Genomic DNA, 16,707 nt, shown 5'->3' with positions numbered 1-16,707 from the left:
AGCTGCTCCTGAAGCAAAGAGACATTCTGTCAGTACCTCAGAGCTGCTCCTGAAGCAAAGAGACATTCTGTCAGTATCTTAGAGCTGCTCCTGAAGCGAAAGGGGCACAAAGGCCAACATGAAGCTGCCGTGACTAGGATGCCTGAGGAAAAACATCTAACCAACCCGTCCCCCTCACTGTCTCACTCCCTCTCCTTCTCCCTCTCCTTCCCTCTCCTTCTCCCTCTCCTTCTCCCTCTCCTTCTCATTCTCCCTCTACTTCCCTCTCCTTCCCTCTCCCTCTCCTTCTCCCTCTCCTTCTCCCTCTCCCTCTCCCTTTCCTTCCCTTCCCTTCCCTCTCCCTCTCCCTCTCCTTCTCCTTCTCCCTCTCCTTCTCCTTCTCCCTCTCCCTCTCCCTCTCCTTCTCCGTCTCCCTCTCCCTCCCTCTCCTTCTCCCTCTCCCTCTCCTTCTCCTTCTCCCTCTCCACCTAAATGTCCTCCCATGGTCTAAACCTGCGTCTCAACACTAGGGCATTGTACGGAGCTTCTCCGAGAAGCTATGATTCATGTATTGGCAGCTACACCTCTTCTTCAGGTCCAAGCCTTCCTCTTCCTCAGAGCTGGCCTCCTTTGTCACAGCACATCCTTTGTCCATACTTCTAAAATCCCAATTGGAGGGAGGGGGGGAGGGGGGCCACCATGGTAGTATTGGCAGACTGTACCAACTGTATTATATTTGTGTAATCTTTGGAGATTCAAGAGTCATATTATCATTTGTATTCGTTCTGTATGAGATCCAAGAGTCAGTCAGCAACATTGTTTCTTTGTGTCATACGTGGCTGCTGTGTGGTACAACAATGCTGTCCTCTTCTGGCCAAAGGTGGAACAGACTTGTCTGACGCTCTCCCACTACTCTCTACTAATTCTCACTTGATGTAAAATATGTACTTCTGTTCTACTTATTATAATTTTTTTACCTTTTACATTTATGGCATTGAAGTGGGTTCTCTCTCAGAAAAAGTTACAATCCTCTAACAAATATATATATTTGCATATATACACTCACAGACACACACTTCTGGGGAAATATAAACATGAAATATTAATGCATGAAAGGATGGATGAAAGGATTTCTGCCTGCTGAAAGGCAATTGCAATGTCCACGATTCATGATTAATTCAATTCAGTTGATATCAGCATTAATGAGAATCTGCACAACATCTGTTCATGTCACATATGTTGGTCTTTGATCTGACCCATCTCTCATCTCTCTCCTCCCTCTCTCCTCTGTGTGTGCAGAACTCCCAGATGCCGCTGTCTTCCGTTATGAAGGTACTGAGATGAAGCGAAGAGGAGCCCTGCTTCTGCCGTGCCTGGAAGTCTCGACTGACGCTGGATCCTGCCCCCAGAGCACCATGCCCTGTCTCCCCCGATAACCCCTCCCTGGAGGATCCCATCTCCCCCGCACACCTCGTCCAAACCATGGCAGGAGAGGCCCAGCACACCTACACCGCCATTCCGGACCTAGACGCTGAGTCCAAACCACAGAATGAGGGGGGCCCACCAGAACAGCTCAGTGAGAAAACCGCGAAAGAGTCTTCAGAGCCCTTCCCCAGCACAGGCGCGGAGGCCCCCGGCAGAAGGGCAAAGTTTGTAGAGAAAGAAAGGGACTATACCCAGCAGCGAGAGGCTGTGATACGGCCCCAGCAGGCAGGGAAGATTGACTTTAAGTCCCTGCAGAACAGGCCCAAGTTCTCCAGCGACAGGACTTGGCCCGGAGGCAAGGGCAACCCCCAGTCCCCTAACGGGAAGAGTCGGAACCGGGAGAAGGGCAAGCGGACAGGGAAATCTGAGCGAGGCAACCCACAGCAGCTCTACAGACTGAGCATCACCAACCCTCGCTCCAACCCCACCATCGGCATCGCCTACCCACAGCAGAAGGTTTCCCCACCCAAGAAGCTGGAGGCGGGCCGTGGGCCCATAACGGGCAGCTACAGGTTCCACGTGCCCAGCATCCCTGAGAGAGAGGCGGAGCTGCAGCAGGAGGAACTCAGTTACAGCCGGTGCTTTCAGGAGGGCTCCTCGTCCAACCTCACCTCCCCCGGTTATACCTCACAGACTCTGGGCGCCGCAGGGGCCGCACCCACCCACCAGCACCCACCCCAAACCCAGACCCAGTCCCAGCTTCAGCAGCAGCCTGGCCACATGGAGAACAGCACCACGCAGCCTGGTAGCCAGCTCCTCTTCCCAGACTTCCCACTGAGTGTCTCCAACACGTGGCAGTCTCCAGAAAGGCCTTTCAACAATGCCAACTACGGGATCTCGTCACACAAGTCCTCCGCTCCAGCAGAGGGCAGCAAGGCAAGCACTGGCTTTGTGCCTCTGTCATTTCAATATGGATACCAGTTGTTGGAGGACTCGACGCCCGACCCATTCCCTTGTGACCAGAACCCTCAGTCCCAGGACTTTATGGACTCAACACTGGGTTCTGGCCAGGTGGCCCACACCTCCTTCTCCTACCAGGCTTCTGGGGAGAGCCAGGAGGGGATTCAGAACAATGATCAGTTTGGTAATGAGCAGTCCGAGGACAGGTCTATATACCCCCACCCTCCCCAACCTGCGCAGTACCTGCAGACTCCACCGGGGACAGCCTCCTCCATGCACTGTCCCAGGGGAGGGAGTGAGGACTCGGCTAGCAGCGAGAGCTCCGGGTCCAGCTTCCAGCCGTCAGAGCAGAGTGTCCCTCCGGAGAGGTCAGAGGTGTACGGACAGGCCAACAACAGGGATGTAGCCCTCACTTCAGGGAGCCAGAGGAGCTGCCACACCAAAGACACGCCCACCGCCTCTCAAAGAACAATTATTCAGGGCAGTGGGCACCATGCCAGGACTATAGCACGGGGTTCAAGTTCCCAAATGCACTTTTCCAACAAATCGTTCAACAGCCCACCACTCAACAACGTCCACATGGGAGCAGTGCCGTTTGATAAAAGCATCAAGGTCCACGGCAGGCATACGCACTCCTGGGAAAGGCCCAGCAAGGCTTATTCAACTGCAGAGCAGAACTCTTTGCCTTATGCCAACATGAATGATAAGTTCCAGTTTCAGAACCAGGCAGCACTCGACCCAAGGCCAAAGGCTTCCAAGGACAGTAGGAATGCGTGGCAGCAGATTCACCTCACCCCCGCCATGCCTAACCAAAACAGGATTGAGTTAACCGGGCAACTGAGCAACCAAAAAAGTACGTATTTAGTGTCCCCCTCTGACTGGCACGATGACAGTAAGACGCAGAAGAACGGCTCTTTGAAAAGCCCCAGCTTGTTTAAAAAAAGAACGGGAGATACTTTCTCAAACCCTCGGCAGGAGAGCGTCAAACAGAGCTGCAATACCATATCATCTTTCAAAGTAGAAACAAGCCATGCACAGGTCTGTGATTCCAAAAATAAGCCTGTCTTTTTTGGATTGAACCAATCATTGGCGGGAGCATCGTCAGCGAGAGCCTATGGTTATTCTCCATTACAGGTCCCGCCCATGGGGCTAATAATGGTGTCCCCCTACGAGTCCCCCTTGCCCTCCCCCGTCCATAACCCCGCCCCCAGCAGCACCTGCTCCTCCCTCTCCCCAGCCTCCACCAGCCCTGTCAATCTGAGCTCTGAGGAGAGCCAGGTGTCCATGGGTCAAGGACCTCCACCCCCATTTTATCATCAGCACCAAGTGAAGGCACAGGTGCCTTCTGACCTCCACAATACTCACCATTTCCACCCAGACACCTCTAGAAACCTGCCGTACGCCCCGGAGAGAGCCAAAGATGACATGATGAGCTACTTGCAAAGTAACGGACATCCAAAGCCCGCTATGGAAGGCAGTAAGGGCTATATGGAGGGCTTTGGAGTCGAGCACCAGCCCCCTCCACCACCTTACTCTGCACATCAGCTTTTGGCCACGTCTCTCGCCACGGCAAACCTTGACCAGCTGGACGTGCTTCTGACCTGCAAGCAGTGTGATCAGAACTTCAACAACTTGGCCTCTTTCCTCGGCCACAAGCAATACTGTGGACAGCATGCATTCGCCCAGAATGACTTCAAGGAGGTCTCAAAGATGGAGGACTCCAGGAAGTTCCACACGGACGTCAATAAAGCCTCGTCGTCGCGCGGTGGTTTATGTGAAAATGTCCCCATTCCGAGGTGTCCGTCTGACCTCCATCTCTCTCTGTTGGGCCTCAACAGAAATGGAGAACTGATGACAGACAGCGAAGCCAAAGTAGACAGCAAGGAGGATCCAATGAAACTCAGCTTATTCTCTGGGCCAGGAACCATCCCGGTCTCCCTCCCCGACCTGGAGATGGAGGACGCCAAGTTAGACAGTCTGATCACAGAGGCTCTTAATGGTCTGGGTTATCAATCGGACAATGCAGAAATAGACAGCAGCTTTATAGATGCATTTGCTGACGATGACCTAACCACTGTGAAAGTAATGTCCAACAGACAGTCTGTGAAATCGAAAGAGTCAATTGTCATTGAGAGCAAAAGTAAACAAACCACAGAAGATGACAGGTCTTTGACACAAGGAAAATATATTTATGATTCCGACGCTGAGAGCTTGGAGACATATATCAAGCACACAGAGACTAAACTGGAGAAGACATCTCTGAATTTGGAGCAGAGTGAGAAAATTAACATCAAAAAAGAAATATCTCATAAAAATTCAAGGACTGCCTCTGGGGAAAAATCAAGGGAACACGATAGCAAAGCGAGAGAGGCCAGGAAGCTGTGCAAGAGTGAGGATGAAATCGGCAACACTTCTAGGTTTCTCCTATCCAGCAAGTACTCTGAACGATGTGGGGTGAAACGCCTCCAGGAAGCCTCCTTTTTGACCGGGGCAGCCTCTTCCCAAGCCTCCACTGGAAACAGAAGCTCTCCAATGCAGAGGGCAGCAGCCCGGGAGAGTAAAAGGAAAAGAACCGGTGGGGGTACGTGGAGCAAAGAGCTCATTCACAAGATAGTTCAGCAGAAAAACAAGCTCCACAAGCTCCACGTAAAGGGCACCAAAAACCTCCAGTTCTCTCTGGTGATGGAGCGACTAACGCCCGCCTGTCAGAACCCCGCGTTCGGAGAATACGACTACGTCTCGGACTCGGACGACGAGCGCGAGCCCGTGAAGATCGCGAGCCAGGGTCGCCTCAGCCAGAGCAGCCGTTGCAAGTACACCTACACCAAGGAGTGCAAATGGCGGGCGAGGAGCGAGAGGGACCAGGCGGCGTGGAGGCACGAGTCCAGGGAATGCTTTGAGGTCAAGAAAAGCGAAGACATCTCCCTGTCTTCGGAGAAACACGACTCCCACCAGAGGCTCCGGAGGAGGAGCAGCAGGTCGTCCTCCAGCAGTGAGCTCAGCACGTCGGTGAGCATCTCCAGCGACAGCATCGGCAGCCCCAAAAGCACCGACCGCACTGACTCTGACTGTGAGAAAAAGGTCGAATTCAGGAGAAGGGATTCTCCGAAGCAGAAAACCTACGAGAGATCGCCACAAAAACTATGTAAGGAATCCAGTACACAGCTAGCACTGACATTCACTAAGTCCACCAAGAAGTATGGTGGCGATAAGACTAATCCCTCTTTAAACAAAGACCTTCCAGAAACCATAAAGAGCCATCAGTCACATTTTGACGATGTTGATTCTGTGTCTGTATTGCCGAAGACCAGGGGTGCAGTCAAAAACCTTGACAAATGCAAAATCACCGACATATCCACAGGAGAGAAGGACGTTTTAGAGAGCAGCACCGCTTTTGTTTCTGACAAACACACACCACTGAGAGCGGACGTGATGAGCTCGAAATTAGAATCGACACATTTGGAGTCTACTAGCACTGATCGTAAACTGAACCAGCTTGAGTCCTGTCCTGCCACCATCCCCAAGGAAAGTGAACCTCATTACGAGAATGACATGACCACAAAGGGGACATCAGGGCACAGAAGGGAGGGTGGTGGCCCTCAAACCACACAACAAAAGGCCAAACTGTCAGACACTACGACGTTTGAAAAATGCAGCGAGGGCGCGTACTCCATGAAGGAGCAGACGCCTCTAACCAGTGACTTGGTCCCCAAGTCGGCTCTTTGCAGCGGACTGATGGACGACATGTGCCTGTCTTCGGCTGAGCTTCATGTGCCTCTGACACAGAAGGAAACCTCTCATCTCATCCCATACCCCCTGGAGCAGGACCAGACTCTCATCAAATCCCCTCTGTCCTTTGACACGTCCTCCATGTTTGGGGACCTCACAGTGCCCGGGTTCGAGAACGGCCTCTACGCAGACATGCCACTCCATAAAGTGACTTTCAACTCGTTGGAGAGCGCAAACGACAAAAAAGAAGTGTACACTTCATCCTACTCTCCCTTTCTGGTGCAAAGAGACTGGGGTCTCATGGTGGACGTCAGCCCCATGCTTCCGGACGAGATATCAGACTACAAGGACGAGAATGAGAAGTCTAACGAGAAGAAATCCGACTACAGTCACATCCCGCTGTCTCTGCCAGACAAGATCATGGCCTACAACGGGAACCTGAGCGGCTGCGTTTCCGAGGACGAGCTGGAGATCAAGAGAATAGTGACAGAGTTGGAAAGCCAGCTCCAGACCACCAAGCTGAGAAGCCCGACGGCCCTTAGTGAGGAGGCCCCGAACCACCTGAAGATGAGCAAGTTCTCCCCTCTGCGGCTAGGAGAAGACACAGAGAGCGAGGAGCAGGTGAGCTGCCCCGTACAGAGCATGCCCATGGGGGTGTCAACCATCCAATCAGACACCTTCGCTGAACCGGGCCTACCTTGGTCCTGCCCGTTCCACTTTGAGCTCATGGAAGGACAGCACAGTCCACAGACACCGAACCACACTGACCCAGGGGTCCAGGAACGGCTGACTGAGAAGGAGGAGGATGAAAGGGGTAGCTCTCTGATCCCTTCGCTTTCAGACACCAAGAGGAGACAAACACCAGAGGGGAACGAAGATGACCACAGAGGCACATCAGAGGAGATTCTTGAAAGGAAGATGTATGCCGAGAATCTCATGAAAAGCCTGGAGGTGATTTCACATTCCGTTTTCAAAAAGGACCCAATATCATCGAAACAGAAGCAGATAGTCCTCCCACACGAGAGTCGGGAACAGGTTTCTGAATGTCAAACTCCCGCTAAGTGTGAAGATGAAAAGGAGGCCTTATCTCCGGACAAGGTGAATATTGAATTCCTTCTAAATGAGTCTCAGCCGCCTCTGCCAGCCAATACATCTGACATTAAGCAGCCTCTCTCGCTGCAGCAGAGTGAATCTGTTGAAAACGACGAGTCACTCTCTAAAGTCATATCAACTGAGAAGCATAATCATGTGAGCGAGACAGTATGCTGCCTAGATGAGAAACTGGTTCATTCCCAAGTGGCAGAGCAGACCAGTGAAAACCTCTATGAAGGGGACCGTGAGCAGGGGAACCCCGAAGACCGCACTGAATATTCGGATCACTCAGAGCTCCAATACATTAACAACCACAAGGAGCTAGAGGAAGCGGTGGAGGGCCTAAGTCGTGTCAGTCGGGAACCCTCAGTGGACTCAATGGAGGAGGGCCCACAGACAGCCGAGCCTGAGGGCTTTACGTATGAGGACAGCCGGCCCGTGGACACCCATACGGACGAGGCTGGTTGCGGATTGGCTTCTGCTGATGGAGTGACAGAGATAGATCCGGTGGGTGTGAAAGATCAAGACTTGACCGAAGAGGAAGCGAACAAACAGGAAGAACTAATTGACCACGCTGCTTTCCAAAGCCGTTCTGAAACGGGTCCTCAGACTGACCATATCTCCATGGAGATAGTCACGGACGGTCCGTGCAGTCCGCTCTTGGAACCCAGTGCAGAGCATGTCAGCCAGCTCTCCCCCTCTTTAATCATTCAACCAATAGGGGGGGAGGCTTCGAATGAGCAGGAAGCTGTCCTGACAGTTGATGTCTTTGCACCAGTTACATTTGGGGATGACCCAGAAACCCATTCTCGATGCGGCTCCGTTGAAAAGCAGGAGGAAGAGGTGGAAAATGCAATCGAGGACTACGATGCCCAGCTTCCCATTCGTCTGATGGCAAGTCCTCAGATCGCAGCCTACATACATGCTGTGGGAAAGGAGCTTGATCAGGAGGCCGCCCCCGCACCCAGCCCTCCACCGGATCCCTCTCCTTCCTTCACTGACTCCTTCTCCTCGGAGACACATGCCACTCAAGAAGATCAGTGTCAGTCTCAGAGCATATGCCCCAATATAGACATTAACCTTGACCCAATAGAGGATGCCCAGTTCCCCGGGGAGGACCGCTGTGATGAGCTACACACCAAAGGGCGACTGCACAACAATGAACTTTCTTCAGTGCCAAAAGGAATGGAGTACTCGTTAAGCCCTACTCACTTGGGTCGGGGAGCCACAGAGCCTCTCCTCCCCTCTCCACTTCCTCTATGCACCACAGCCGAGGCACCAGAAATATTGGAAGATGATAAAAAGAGCGACGCGATTTATGATTTTAAACTAAGTCCGTTAAACTACAGTGACAAGTCTGACGAGCCCCCAGAACTGAACCAGTTTCATTACACCCCTGTTAGCCCAGATAACACATTTGAAGAGCAGCAGCCTGACATAAAACGCAGCCCCAAGGGTGACTGTGGGCTATACGCTCCTACAAGTCATGACATGGCTCTGATAGCAAATCGAAGACAGACAGACACAGAACCAACAGTGTGCCTAGAACGTTCAGCTGAGCTAACTCCGGCTGGGGAAACTGTGGACAATAACGGCAGTGTCCAAGACTGTCTGAAATTGACGTGCATTGCTCTTGGCTTCCCTATGCAGAGCAACACACTGTCTACTTCTACTGGGGACATCAAGGAGGACCTGGACATGTGTCACGATCCCTTCGAACCAAACGGTTTTCTGCACATGCACATAGACCTTCTGGAGAAAGTGGAGCCAGAGGCCTTAAGTGTGCAGCAAGGTCACTGTGAGGCTCCTCCTTTAAAAGACAGCCCCTCAGAAGGCCAGTTGATTCCCCAAACTGTCCTCATCTGCGACAATGAGTCCAAGACGCCCCCATCGTCAGAGTTAAGGGATAAACACCTAACAGAAGAGGCTGTTCAGAGCTTAGCCAGCCAACATCCAGAGGAAGACACCACACAAGCACACAAAGCAAGCGTGCAGTTGACAGCTCCACTTGGGAAGGTTCTGTGTGATATATGTTCCATGTGTTTTAGGACAGTTGCAGGATTGAAAAGACACAAGGCTATGAAACATTTGGTCAAGACAGACAGGAATACACATTTGGAGAATGGCACATTGAATCATCTAGGGAGCATGCTCTCCAGCCAACATCCACACACTGCAGAGACAGGACGTAAAGATGATTCACAGATCAGTTTGCCAACAGAAAAAGTTGAGATCATTGCAAATCACTTCCCCGAGACAAGTAAAAACCGTCTTATAGCTAAACAAATAGAAACCGATTCAGTCCTGGAGAACACTGCAACTGAAACAAACATGGCGAGGACAGTGAGCCAGCAGAGGCTGCAGACAAAGACCAAGAAGAACCCCAAAACATGCAAAAGCAAAAACAGCGAGGTGCAGGTCAAACCGGACCCTTTCTCCGACGAGCTTCTAAACATATTGAAAACCGACATCTTACAAGCCATAACCCCCGACTTCCAAACCCGGGTACAACAAGAGAGCCGTCAGTCCACCAAGATACACGATGACCTAAGCTCTCACATTAAACACAGCCTCGTAGAACAGAAAGAGGCCCCACTCTCAGTGGCTGTAAACCCACCCTTTGAAGATATATATAAATGTCAGCTAGAGGAGACTGATCTAGCCAGCCAGAATGCAGATGTGAATCCAAATATTGCTGACTCAGAGGTGAAATGTGGGCCACCAGACATTACCAATGGAGCACTGGAAAGTGGGACGGATGTTAGTAAGGGTTATGTTGTTTTTATCAGTAGGAATGGAAGTGCACAGTATGACGTGTCGAAAAAGAACTTCACTGACGCGAAAGAGACTGGAGACCAGCAGGGTACATGCGAGAGCCTGGCCAGGGAGATCATGGGAGAGGTAGCATTGGAGATTAAATGCGAGAGGAACAGCCGTCCCACAGATGAAGATCCCCTTTCCTATCTCAAGTCTCCCCGTGATAGCCCTCCTGGTCTGAGCCCTGACCTCAAGGCCTTCCTGGACGACGAGAGCTCCTTCTCTCAGCTGTTCCCCAGGGATGAGGATACGAAGAGAAAGAAGTGTGCGAGAGTCTACGGCAAGAAAACGCAGAAGCAGACACCGTTTCCAGGGTCCCCTCTGGCCCCCGACTACCCCCCTGACGATGTGTTCCTCGAAAATAAAGAACAGCATCCAAACAACCAGATGAATGAACCATTCGAGTCTGTCTCCTGTGCAGCAGAAGTCCCACCCACGTCATGTCCTCTGCCTATCCTGGCCTCCTCTTCACCATATCCCGAACAGCCATGTGTCACAGACAGTTTGCCTCCCTTACCCAGCATTGACATGCAGAGCACCAGAACCACATTCCAGCTTCCGGAGATCCAGCTCTTTGACTCGAGCAAGGACCCCTTAGTGGCCGGCCCCTTGGACACCGACGACACAGAGACCAAAAGGGCTGACAAGACCAAGAAGCCCACAGAACGCAAAGGCAGGAAACGACAAGACGGCAGTGGCCTTAAGATCAAAGATAAACAGTACAAGTGTAAAGTGTGCTTCACCTGGTTCCTGACCCTGGGGGAGCTCAACTTCCACAAGCTGTCCCACAACCCCTCCCCTCCCCCCACCTGCTACATGTGTGTCCAGAGGAAGTTCAGCTCCAGGGAGCAGCTGAGGGACCACCTGAGGGAGAAGCACGCCAAGAACAAAGCCGGGATATGGACCTGCGGCATGTGTCTGAAGGAGATCTCCGATGTCTGGATGTACAACGAGCACCTGCGCGAGCACGCCACCCAGTTCGCCCACAAGGGCCAGACGCAGAGCTCGATTCTGGGCATGGCAGGTGGCATCATGCAGGAGACCGCCGTCAAGAACTTCATCACCTCCATCATGCAGCGACGTCCCAGCAAAGCCAGCAGAGAGGCCAGTAAGAGCAGCAACAAGGACCAAGTGAAAGCCACCCCTGAGACCGGAGGACCGGAGCTGAAGGCTACAGTGCCGGCTGAGCCCAAAGTTCCTAAGAATAAGAGCACCAGAGGAGGAGGATCTAAGCAGAGCAACCTGACCCCGCTGGAAGTGCTCCACAAGACCGACACTGCTCCCAAGAACGTGGAGATGCACCCCAACTGTAAAGACCCCTCCAGGGACTGCCACCACTGTGGGAAGCAGTTCCCAAAGCCGTTCAAGCTCCAGCGGCATCTGGTGGTGCACAACTTGGAGAAGATCTTTCTCTGTCACAAATGCCCGGTGTCCTACCAGGAGCCGCAAGACTTGAAAGACCACCTGAAGAATGAACACGAGGTGGTGGACGAGCTCGACTCGAAACACACCACCCTCTACACCTGTGAGCTGTGTGCAGACGTCATGCACGTGATCAAGAAGTCGTTCATATGCAGCACATGTAACTATACCTTCTCCAAGAAGGAGCAGTTTGACCGTCACATGGAGAAGCATCTGTCCGGGGGGAACAAGATCTTCAAGTTCCGAGGAGTTCTGAGACCGCTCAAGGTTTCCACCTCCAAAGAGAATGAGAGTGAAATGCCGTCAGTAAAAAAGAGGAAAATCCTGACTGAGAATCTTCAGGAGAACAGCCCAGACAGCGGGATTTCCAGCATAGCCTCGATACTCTTAAACCAGTCCTCTGAACTGCCACCAATGAAGCATGCGATGCCCACCGCGGAGGACTCCACGCAGACCAGTGCAACCGAATACCACGCTGGCGCCAACGATGCCAGCGTGAAGACGGAGGACGTGGCGGAGGACTACTCCGCCCTTCTGGGTGAGCAGGAGCACCGCGGCTACGTGGCGGCCACGGAACCCGAGGCACTCTCAACCGCTACGCCTAAAGCGGAGGACGCCGAGCCCAATCCCCCGGGGAAGCCGGCTGGCGAGGAGGAGACCTGCGAGGTCCAACTCGCCCCAGAGCCATGCGAAGTGAAGGAGGAGGAGTCCCAGGGCGTCCCGGAGGAAGCCCCTCCGCAGTGGCCGACGCCCATGGAGAGAGTTAAACACGGCGAGGAGGGGGAAGGCTCGGCGAGAGAAAGACGGGGTTCCGTGGAGGGTGGACTCGAGTCGTGCGCGGGTGAGAGCGAGGAGAGGAAGAGCGAGAGGCGAGAGTCGGCCGCTGAGGAACCCAACGAGGAGTTGTACGCGAGCGTCCTCGAAAGTCTTATGAAAACCTCACACAAGACGCCAGACCTGCAGCTCGGCCCTCGCCAATCGCTTGCCGTCGTGACGGACCGGCTGAGCGAGGACGAGCAGGGTCACATGACCAAAGCCAACGAAAACAAGCAGAGGGAGCTGCCCTCACCTCACGGCTACGAGCAGCCGTGTGGTGGCAGCCTGGGAAGAGATCGAGCATCTCCAGCCAAGCCCAGTGACAGCACCAGGAATGGCTCCAACACCAGCCCCAAGACCATGGAGGCCACGACGGTCCTCCACCCCAGGCTGCCTTCTCAGGGCCCGGCCTCCAGCGAGGACAGGGAGTCCATGAGACAGCAGAAAAAGAGGAAGGAGATCAGGTCTCCCCACGGCCAGCAGAGGGTGTCCTCACCAGCTACAAGAGAGAACCTCAGCCTTGACGCCAGACCCAAGAAGAAGTTTCGCCCCAATAAGTGCGAGAGCCCAGCCGTGCACAGGAGATCGGACAGCCCTAGCGACTACCCGGTGCTGTCCTCCGTCAGAGACGACGTGGTGAGCAACAAGATTGTATCCCAGCAGAAGACCCTGGGGCTCAAGCTTAAGAGAGCCCCTCTTGACATCTGCACACCAAAGAAAATGGAGATCGCCCATCATCTGAATGGGGATTACCGAGTCAAGAAGGGGCCTGTGGGCCGGCCTCTTCACTCCCCGGTTTCTAAAGTGTCTACTCCACCCTTGAACAATTCCTTGAACAAGTCGAGGCCTAAGTCAGGGGTCAGGTCAGTGGACAGCCAGTCCTACCGGACGGCTGAGTCTCAGAATAACCTTCTGAGCCAGCTATTCGGGCAGAAGCTCACTAGTTTCAAGATCCCATTGAGAAAAGACACTTGATCATCAAACTTAGGGGAAGGGGGTGATGGATCTGTGAACAAAAAACTGTAAAGCTGTTTCTGTTACCGATAACCAAGACTATTCTTTATTATGATCAAGATTGCACGGCTCTGTGAAATGTTATTTTGAATACTTATTTAGTCACTTTATGTTTTCTCTTGTAAAGGTGTTCTTATTACACAGGTCTGAGGGACTGATGGCAGATATGAGTTTGTGAGACTAGAATGAATATGTTCATTGGACAAATCAACTATTTCTGCTCATTTTTATTTGAATGTTAACTGTTTCAGAGACTATATTTTAATTCAAAGAAAAGAAAAGACAAAAAAGAATACTTGAAAATAGAACAAAATATATTTTCTCCAATAATGCATGTGAGTCTCACAGTTCACCACACATTTGAAGAGGATATTGATTTTTATTCAACAGGACCAACTTACATCCTGAACAACCCTAAACATGGCAGTGCACCTTCTCTACATGCTTACAAAAATACTACTTTATTCTTTAAACTTTATTTTTTTTTACTGTACTGCATTGATATTCATTGTATTAGCTTTGTTTGTATAAACATAAACTGGTGCTATGTTGTTTTTTGTTTTATGGTAATGTGAATACTGATGTCCTCTAACTGAAGGGAACATGAGATCTGTAGCAGTAACATTCATCCAACTGTCTGTACTGGCTCTCTGTAGTTTCTTGTAAAAAAAATGGTAAAAATACTGTGTAAACATGCCAAAGTATTCATCTATAGATCTTTAGGAAAGGATCTTAGGAAAGCTTCCTTCTTCCAAACTCAGGTGCATTTACCTGCATTAGGACCTCCTCCCATGCACTGATATATCCACATACAAAATCTCACACAGTCTTGTGTGTCTGTCCAACTGTTAATAACGGTTATTTACCATGACGAAAAAGGTGCTTTATCTTGTTGATATGTATCTTATATTGTATTATATTATAGGTAGGTTATTATTTACGGTGCAATGCTCAATGTCAAAGGTTTATTTTAATAATGTGCAACAGAATCCGAGAGAGAGAGAAGAGGGGGGAAATGCAGCGCTCCCTGTTGGTTTGTAAAGTGGTTTACGAAGTGCCTCTTGTAAAGTTGGTTATTAAAGATCTGTATTGGTCTTTCCTCTTCCATCTCTTCCTTTGCTTTTCACGTCGACAGCGCAGTTCTGTCTCTGCTGACTGCCGCTGTCACACAAACATCTAAACACCGCAAGGGGGCTGAAGTGTTGAGGCAGGAACAGGTGCACGCAAAACCTCTACAAAGTCGGCCTAGTTTCTCCTGGGCTCAGCACTTCAGTCAGCTAACTCAGCATCAGGAAGACGAGCAGCAATGTGTCTTTGTGCCACAGGGAGACCAGAGACACCAGAAACACTTGCATTTATCAGAACCAGGTGTCCACGCTGCGAGCAAGGCTGCGAAGGCAAGCCGAGGAGCTCCGTGGAGTCGGGATGTGCCTTCCACCGAGTCTCCCACACGCACTGTAGCTGTCTCTCACCGTGTGTAAAGTGGCTTCTATTCCTACATGAGCTCAGTGCGTCATCACATAGGAATAAAAAGCCATAGGACACAACAGCAGATTTGTAGAAACTCGTGCGGGCGGGGGAGGGGGGGGGGGTAAAGGGGGGAGGGGGGGGAGAGGGCGTTCCGCAATTCATCCACTTCATGACCCGCCGGCCTGAGAGCAACAGGGGGATGAGAAGAGGGGAGGATGATAGATGGAGTGGGAGAGTGAAAACAGACAGACGGGGAAAAGAAAGAAGGTTATTTTTCTTGTTCAAGGACTCAACGCTCAAGGACCCAGGTTCGAGCAAGTTGAGGTAAAGGGCCTTGCTCCTTTGAGTCGCCTCCGAGGAGCGTGTGATTACCTCCCCAACTCCCGGGACGGAGATAAGACAAGTCGTAGGAATGTGGAGATGGATTGCATTCTGTTGTGCGTGATCCTGTTGTCAGTGAGAAACGTCTTTATCGATCCAGAGGGACCGTGACTCCCGTCAGGCATTTGAACTCACTCATTTGAGCCCAGTGCCACCTCTCAACATGCCTCTATTTATGTACAAGAGGCTTCAATCTACAGCTAACTGGGGTTTTTCAGTATGTCACACTACTAGACCTTTGAACACACGCATGGTCTGACAAATTACACAAAAAAACAAAAAAATGTATTTATTTATATACATTTATATACATTGAACTGACTGTCAACAACGAAATTTAGAGAAGTGCATTGAAAAGAGCACTTCAGCAAACTACCTGACAGGAAATAGTACACAGACCGGTCTCATGTCAGGATGCAGGATTGATGACTTGCGCGGATGACATTTCTATGACAGACAAGCAGGGTAACTTGACGTATGTAAATGATGCGCCAGCGATGTGTGTCATATTGAGCCATCGCTATAGAAACCTGAGTGACACGGACACGCGCTGCCTTCAGATTACTGAGACGGTTGGCGCCACCTCAGTCGCGTTGAAATATAGGCGCTCATTATCCTCCATATCATCCTTTACCTTAATGTTAGAGTGTCCTTGGGCGCACGCTCATCGGTCTCCGGGTGCCCCCCCCCGGGTCGTGAGGCCAGCTGCCGCGGCCGGTGAACACTGCATTAAACGACAGAGAAACGAGATTTCACAGCCGAGCCAGATAGAGGTGTCAGAGGGAGGGAGCGGAACCCTGCCTCCTGTCAGGCTGCCTGCTATCCTCTGATCTGGGAGGGAAGTCTCAGGAGATAGAGACAGGCGGGAGCGTAGCAGGAGCGCTCAGCACTTTGAAGTAGAGTGACATTATCAGTAAGTCGGCCTTGAAATAGCATCTTCTTCCTCTCGATCACTCCGTCTTGGTGTCTCTCTACCTCGGGTCTCCCGCTCTCTTTCCTTCCTCCCTCCTTACCTGTGCTGCCACTCTCGCCCCCCCCCCCCCACCGTTCTCACTCAGCCCCCCCCCCCCGCCGCCCCCCCCTCCTCTCTTTGTCTTTCCGGGTTCTTTCTTCTTTCGCAAACCCCCGCTCACTACCTCAATCACTCCCCATTCCTCTCATCTCTGCTTCCACTCGTCTCTCTGTGCCTTTGCCTCTATTACTGTACATTCCCCCCTCCTCCTCTTCTCTATCTCGCTGCATTTGAAATACGTCCCCGCTCTCGGCTCCCTCCTGCCCCCCCCCCCCCCCCCCCCCCCCCCGTTGCCGAGCTGCAGGCGGTCTCCGAGGGGGAGGCGGGGGTGGGTGGTTGAAGATCAGGGCCAGATACAGCGGCCCTGCTGGTCAGACTTAATGACACGGAGGCTGAGGAGAAGGAGGAGGGCTTCGGCCATCGCAGAGAGGGGGGGGGGGCGAGAGATGGCGAGGAGAGAGAGGAACAGAGACGTGAGAAGAGAACGATGTGCGGCGAGAAGGAGAAAGAGGGAGATACAGTGGAGATCGAATTGAATAAATCGGGTGGGGAATTTGATGTGAGGAAAAGAAAGGTTTGATTGTTGAATA

At 51.8% G+C, this 16,707-nt stretch overlaps 1 protein-coding gene across 1 annotated transcript; it reads left to right on the top strand.

The window, feature by feature from the left end:
* The first annotated feature begins 1,461 nt into the window (after window positions 1-1,461).
* Window positions 1,462-14,349, top strand: LOC136938375 (zinc finger protein 469). Its single transcript, XM_067231665.1, has 2 exons — window positions 1,462-2,976; window positions 3,499-14,349. The coding sequence occupies exons 1-2, from the start codon at window positions 1,462-1,464 to the stop codon at window positions 13,213-13,215; spliced, it is 11,232 nt and encodes a 3,743-aa protein (XP_067087766.1). The 3' UTR covers window positions 13,216-14,349.
* Window positions 14,350-16,707: the final 2,358 nt, after the last annotated feature.

This window comes from Osmerus mordax (genome assembly GCF_038355195.1).
Source record: "Osmerus mordax isolate fOsmMor3 chromosome 4 unlocalized genomic scaffold, fOsmMor3.pri SUPER_4_unloc_1, whole genome shotgun sequence".
Classification (NCBI taxonomy): Eukaryota; Metazoa; Chordata; class Actinopteri; order Osmeriformes; family Osmeridae; genus Osmerus; species Osmerus mordax.
Note: the sequence above shows the minus strand (reverse complement) of the source record. Positions and strands in the feature narration are given on the sequence as shown.

Bases quoted from the DNA above. Each gene is read 5' to 3' on its own strand.
- LOC136938375 (XM_067231665.1), top strand. From the start codon at position 1,462: ATGGCAGGAGAGGCCCAGCACACCTACACCGCCATTCCGGACCTAGAC. The intron at 2,977-3,498 runs GTCCACGGCAGG...TCTCCATTACAG, and splicing joins CGTTTGATAAAAGCATCAAG to GTCCCGCCCATGGGGCTAAT.